Below are 5,992 nucleotides of genomic sequence, written 5' to 3' on the forward strand. Positions count from 1 at the left end.
CTTGTTCTGACTAATGATAATAGCTTCTCTACCGTATTTTTCCACAAATACAGTCAATTTGAGTCCTTATGTATTCTATCCAGCGAGGTCCAAGTGAGTGTAGTGTATAGCTGCCATTTATATGTTGTTGAAAAAAGGTAGTTGTAATGTGTAAGTTGTTAGTCTTACAAAATTCTATCATGTGATTTCCAGCATCATTTCCATCATCAACGCATAAGTTATCCAAGTGGCAATCCTTCTCCAGTTTCAACTTTGTATATTCCAATCAGCAGTAATCATCAATGTATTTTGATTGTTTATTTGAGCAATTTCAGACTGCAGAAGTTGGTAAAAATCTTCAATTTGTTAATCTTTGGCATTATTGGTTGATGCATAAATTTTAGTAATAGTTGTATTAACTGGTTTTCTTTATAGGCAGATATATCCTATCATTGACAGCATTATACTTCAGGATAGATCTTGAAATGCTCTTGACAATGAACATACTATTCTTCAATTTTTCTTAAAACTTCATAATAAGCCTCATGATCATCCTGTGTCCTTTGAGAAAAATCTATAAGACTATTCCTTTCTTTCCAAGTGACTACAATTTTCATCACTCTTCTCTCCTTCAGACAGGGGAGACAAATATTTGCACCTCAGATGACCACTCATGAACTTTTAAGATCACATAACATACTCATCAAAGTAGGATGCAAAACAGAGTCTTTGTGGACTATGTGATGTAAATAGACCATGGTGACCCCTAAACTATGGTTCTGAGCACACAGGCTCAGCAAATTATTCCATCAAGGTGTTAGGTAATATGAAGACTTTGATCTTTATCTCCAATTGAAGTAATTACTTCAATTCCTCTTCACTTTCAGTAAGCAAGGTTATGCCATCTACATATCTCAGGTTGTTAATGAACTTTCTTTCAACCCTGATGCTGTGTTCTTCATGCAGACCAGCTTCTTGGATTATAAATTCAACATGAAGATTGAATAAGTATGTTAAAAGGATTCAAATCCCAGCAACTTCCTTCGCTGATTTTAAACTGTGCAGTTCCCCTTGTTCTTTTAGCATGACTGTCTTTTAGTCTGTGTATATGCTCCTAGAAGCACAATTAAGTGTTCTGGAATTTCCATTCTTCACAATGTTATCCATAATTTGTTTTGATCCACACAGTCCCTCATTCCATAAACTCTTCTGAACCTGCCTAGGATTTCTATTGACGCACTGTTGTAATCATTTTTAACTGATCTTCAGCATGTGATATTAGTGATGTTGTTATTGTTGTTAGAGGATGTCGAGTCAATACTGACTCATAGTGACCAACAGAACAAAACACTGCCCGATCCTGGGCCAACCTCACAATTGTTGCCAAGTTTGAGCCCACTTATGCTGCCACTTGGCCAATCCATCTTGCTGGGGGTGTTCCTCTTTTTTTCTGACCCTCCACCTTACCAAACATAATATACTTCTCCAGTGACTGGTCCCTCCTGACAATATATCTGAAGTATGAGAGACGAAATCAGTCCATCCTGACCTCCAAAGTGCCCTCTGGCTGCACTGCTTCCAGAGCTGTTTGTTCTTTTAGCAGCCCATGGTACTTTCAATATTCTTCCAATACCATAACTCAAATGCATCAATTTTTCTACGATCTTTCTTATACACTGTCCAGTTTTCGCATGCATATGAGGTTACTGAAAATACCACGGCTTGGGTCAGGCACAGCTTAGTCCTCAAGCTGACATCTTTGCTTTTCAACACTTTAAAAAGGTCTTGTGCAGCAGATTTGCCTAATGCAATACATCATTTGATTTCTTGACTGCTGTTTCCATGAGTGCTGATAGTTGATCCAAAAAGAATGAAGTCCTTGACAACTTCAATCATTTCTCCCCATTGATAAGAATGTTGTTTATTGGTCATGTGGTGAGGATTTTTGTTTTCTTTACATTGAGATGAAATCCATATCAATGGCTGTGCTCTTTGATCTAGATCAGTAAGTATTTTAAGTCCTCTTCACTTTTACCATGTAAAGTTGTATCATCTGCATACCACAGGTTGTTAATGATTCTTCTTTCAATAACTCAATTCTCGGATTATTTGCTCAGCATATGGATTGAATAAGTATGGTGAAAGAATACAACCATGCCGCACATTTTTCTTAATTTTAAACCTTGCAGTGTTTGCATGTTCTGTTGAAACAACTGCCTCTTGGTCCAGGTAGATTCCTCATTAGCACAATTAAGTGTTTCAGAATACTCTTAACATTGCAAAGTTGTCCATAGCTTGTCATGATCCACACAATCGAAAGCCTTTGCATAGTCAATAAAGCACAGGTAAACATCTTTCTGGTATTCTCTGTTTTCAGCAATGCCCGTGGGAGTAAAGCCCTCAGGAACTTCATTTGCTGATGAGGCACATATCAAAATGAAGAGAAATAGCTGTTGTTGTTGTTGTTAAGTACCGTGTGGAGTTGGTTCCAACTCATAGTGACCCTGCACAGGGTTTCCGAGGCTGTAAATCTTTACAGAAGCAGAAAGCCTCATCTTTCTCCCATGGAGCAGCTGGTAGTTTTGAACTGCCGATCTTGAGGTTAGCAGCCCGATTAGTAACCATTACACTACCAGAGCTGTAAACATCCATTAATAATCAGAACATGGAATGTACGAAGTATGAATCTACGAAACTTGGAAATTTTCAAAAATGAAATGGAATGCATAAACATCGATATCTTAGGCATTAGTGAGCTGAAATGGACTGATATTGGCAATTTTGAATCTGACAACCACATGGTTTACTATGCCGTGAATGACTAATTGAAGAGGAATGGTGTTGCATTCATTGTCAAAAAGAACACATCCAGATCAGTCATGAGGTACGATGCTATATGTGATAGGATACTATCTATATGTGCCTACAGGGAAGCCCAGTTAATATCACTATTATTCAAATTTACGCACCAACCACTAAAGCCAGTGAGGATGAAATAGAAGAATTCTACCAACTTCTTCAATCTGAAATTGATCAAACATACAATCAAGATATAATGATCATTACTGGTGATCGCAATGCAAAGGATAGAAAAAAAAAGAAAGGATCAGTAGTTGGAAAATATGACCTTGGTGATAGAAATGATGCTGGAGATCGCATGATAGAATTCTGTAAAACAAATGATTTGTTCATTTCAAATACCTTCTTTAGACAGCATAAGAAATGATTATATGTACAGACCTCACCAGATGGAATACACAGAAATCAAACTGACTACATCTATGGAAAGAGACGGTGGAAAAGCTCAATATCATCAGCCAAAACAAGGCCAAGGGGAGATTGAGGAACAGACCATCAATTGCTCATATGCAAATTCAAACTGAAGGTAAAGAAAATGAAAACAAATCCATGAGAGCCAAAACGACCTTGAATATATCCCACCTGAATTTAGAGATCACCTGAAGAGCAGATTTGATATATTAAACACTAAAGACAGAAGACCAGAAGAGTTGTGGGATAACATCAAGAACATCAAACATGAAGAAACCAAAAAGTCTTTAAGAAGACAAGAAAGAAGGAAAAGGTCAAAATGGATGTCAGAAGAGACACTGAAACTTGCTCTCCAGCATAGAGATGCTAAAGCAAATGGAAGAAATGAGGAGGTACAAGAGCTGAAAAGAAAATTTCAAAGGTCAGGTTGAGAAGACAAAGTCAAATATTACAACAAAATGTGCAAAGATCTGGAGTTATAAAACCAAAAGGGAAGAACATGCTCAGAATTTCTCAATCTGGGGGAACTGAAGAAAAAATGCAAACCTCGAGTTTCGTTACTGAAGGATTTGCTGGGCAAAGTACTGAATGATGCAGAAAGCATCAAAAGAAGATGGAAGGAATACACAGAGTCACTGTACCAAAAGGAAATGGTTGACGTTCAACTGTTTGAAGAGGTAGCATATGATCAAGAATTGATGGTACTGAAGGAAGAAGTTCAAGGTGCACTGAAGGAACTGGCAAAGAACAAGGCACCAGGAATTCATGGAATAAAAATTGAAATCTTTCAAGAAAGTGACGCAGCACTAGAGGCACTCACTCATCTCTGCCAAGAAATTTGGCAGACAACTATCTGGCCAACTGATTGGAAGAGATCCATATTTATGCCCATTCTAAAGAAAAGTGACCCAAAGGAATACAGAAATCATTGGACAATATCTTTGATATTCCATGCGAGCAAAGTTTTACTATAGATAATATAGAATGTAATGACTAGAGTGAATTATTTCCCCTTAATTTGCTTATTTCCAATATGACAGCTAAATATATTGAAAAAATTAAGTGTAAATAAAAAGTTGTTGCTGTTGTTAAGTGCTGTCGAGTTGATTCCGACCCATAGCGACCCTGTATAGGGTTTTCAAGGAGCAGCTGGTGAGCTTGAACCACCGACCTTGCAGTTCAAACAAGCTTGCAGTCTGATGCATTAGCCCACAACGCCACAACAAAACTCCAAGTAAAACTCCGAAAATAAGTAACTGACCTGTATGAGTTCTTCTATGTCTTTGAAGCTCATCACTCCTTGTGAACCTTTTGCCACAAAACATCCAGTTGCATACAAAAGGTCTTTCTCCAGTATGCCAGCGAAGATGTGCTCGTAGGTGAGACGTTTTGCCATACACTTTTCCACATCCTTCAATATGACAGATATGTTGTTTCTTTTTTCCTGGTTCATTACTGCCTCTAACAAAAACAAAAACCAAACATCAATGACACTACCAAACACCAAGCTAAGGCATATAAAAGCAAATAAAAGAGAATCAAGGGAAATAAAGATGATTTCCAGAAACATGATTTTTAAGAATCATGTTGTCACAAATAAGAAAATTTTTATTAATAAAATTAAACAGGTCTGTACTCTAAACTACTGAAAAAATGTGTTAATCTTTGAGAGATTATGATCTAGTTTATAAGTCATATTCTTTCCCTGGTAGGCTCTGACTTTGAGAAAGAATTTCTGTAAGTTATTCAAAGAATTTAAAAATTCTCCTCTAAAATCGGTACATGAGTATTTACCTTTCATTCAAACACCACTGCAAATGTGGTGGTGCATACAGTGGCCAAAATGATGACAAATTCTTAGATGCTTATCAAACATCTCTGAGCCTGGGGGGCTCAGGACCATAGTTTCAAAGAACACTATGGTCAATTAGTACAACATTGTATTGTTGTTACTAATTGCCATTGACTTAGTTCTGACCCATAGTGACCTTGTATAGGGTTTCCCAGGGGTGGCTGGTGAACTGCTGACCTTGAGGTTCAAGCTGACTTTACAGTCTAGCACATTAACCCACAGCACCACACCAGGACTCCATAGTACAATATAGTACATAAAGACAATGTTTCCTTCCTACTTTGGTGACTAGTGTCTGGATATTAAAAGCTCATGAGGGACCATGTAAGGTACACTTATTGGTCTCTCCATGCGATGAGAATTGAAGATGTCTGGAATCAACTTGTCCAACAGACAAATGGAACATCAATCTCTACGAACTTGAGATCAGAAGAACTAGATGTTGCCCAGATACCACTACCAATAGAGCTGAACAGGATCACATTAGAAAGTCCTGGGCAAAGCGGCATAATGTATGGAACAAAACTCAAATTCATTGAAAAAAAGGACCAGGCTTACTAGTCAAGAAAAGACTTGAAGAACCTGAGGATGTGGCTTCTGGTTTGGAAAGGAACACATGCTCTTTCAGCCTAGCAGTATATAGGTATATAGGGGAAACAACGACACAAGTAAGACACGCTCATTCATTCAAAATCTAAGGGGCAACATGGACCTAAGGACAATGGTGAGAAGGGATGGAAGGTGGGTAGAAGGGAAACTGGAGCCACAGGGAGGAAGTAGCATAACTGTTGTACCATGGGACGGATTGCAATCATGAAACTAAGTGTATGATTTGTTGAATGTAAAACTGATGATCTTATCTGTAAAACTTCACTCAATTCACAATAAAAA

General features: G+C 37.7%; 1 protein-coding gene across 1 annotated transcript in view; it reads right to left on the reverse strand.

Moving 5' to 3' along the window:
• Nucleotides 1-5,992, reverse strand: part of SP4 (Sp4 transcription factor) — an 81,445-nt gene that overhangs the window by 11,475 nt on the left and 63,978 nt on the right. Inside the window, exon 5 of the mRNA XM_006832224.1 lies at nucleotides 4,511-4,710. Coding sequence (XP_006832287.1) covers nucleotides 4,511-4,710 — 200 coding nt within the window. The remainder of the gene's footprint in view (nucleotides 1-4,510; nucleotides 4,711-5,992) is intronic.

Source organism: Chrysochloris asiatica, unplaced genomic scaffold (genome assembly GCF_000296735.1).
Source record: "Chrysochloris asiatica unplaced genomic scaffold, ChrAsi1.0 scaffold00006, whole genome shotgun sequence".
NCBI lineage: Eukaryota > Metazoa > Chordata > Mammalia > Afrosoricida > Chrysochloridae > Chrysochloris > Chrysochloris asiatica.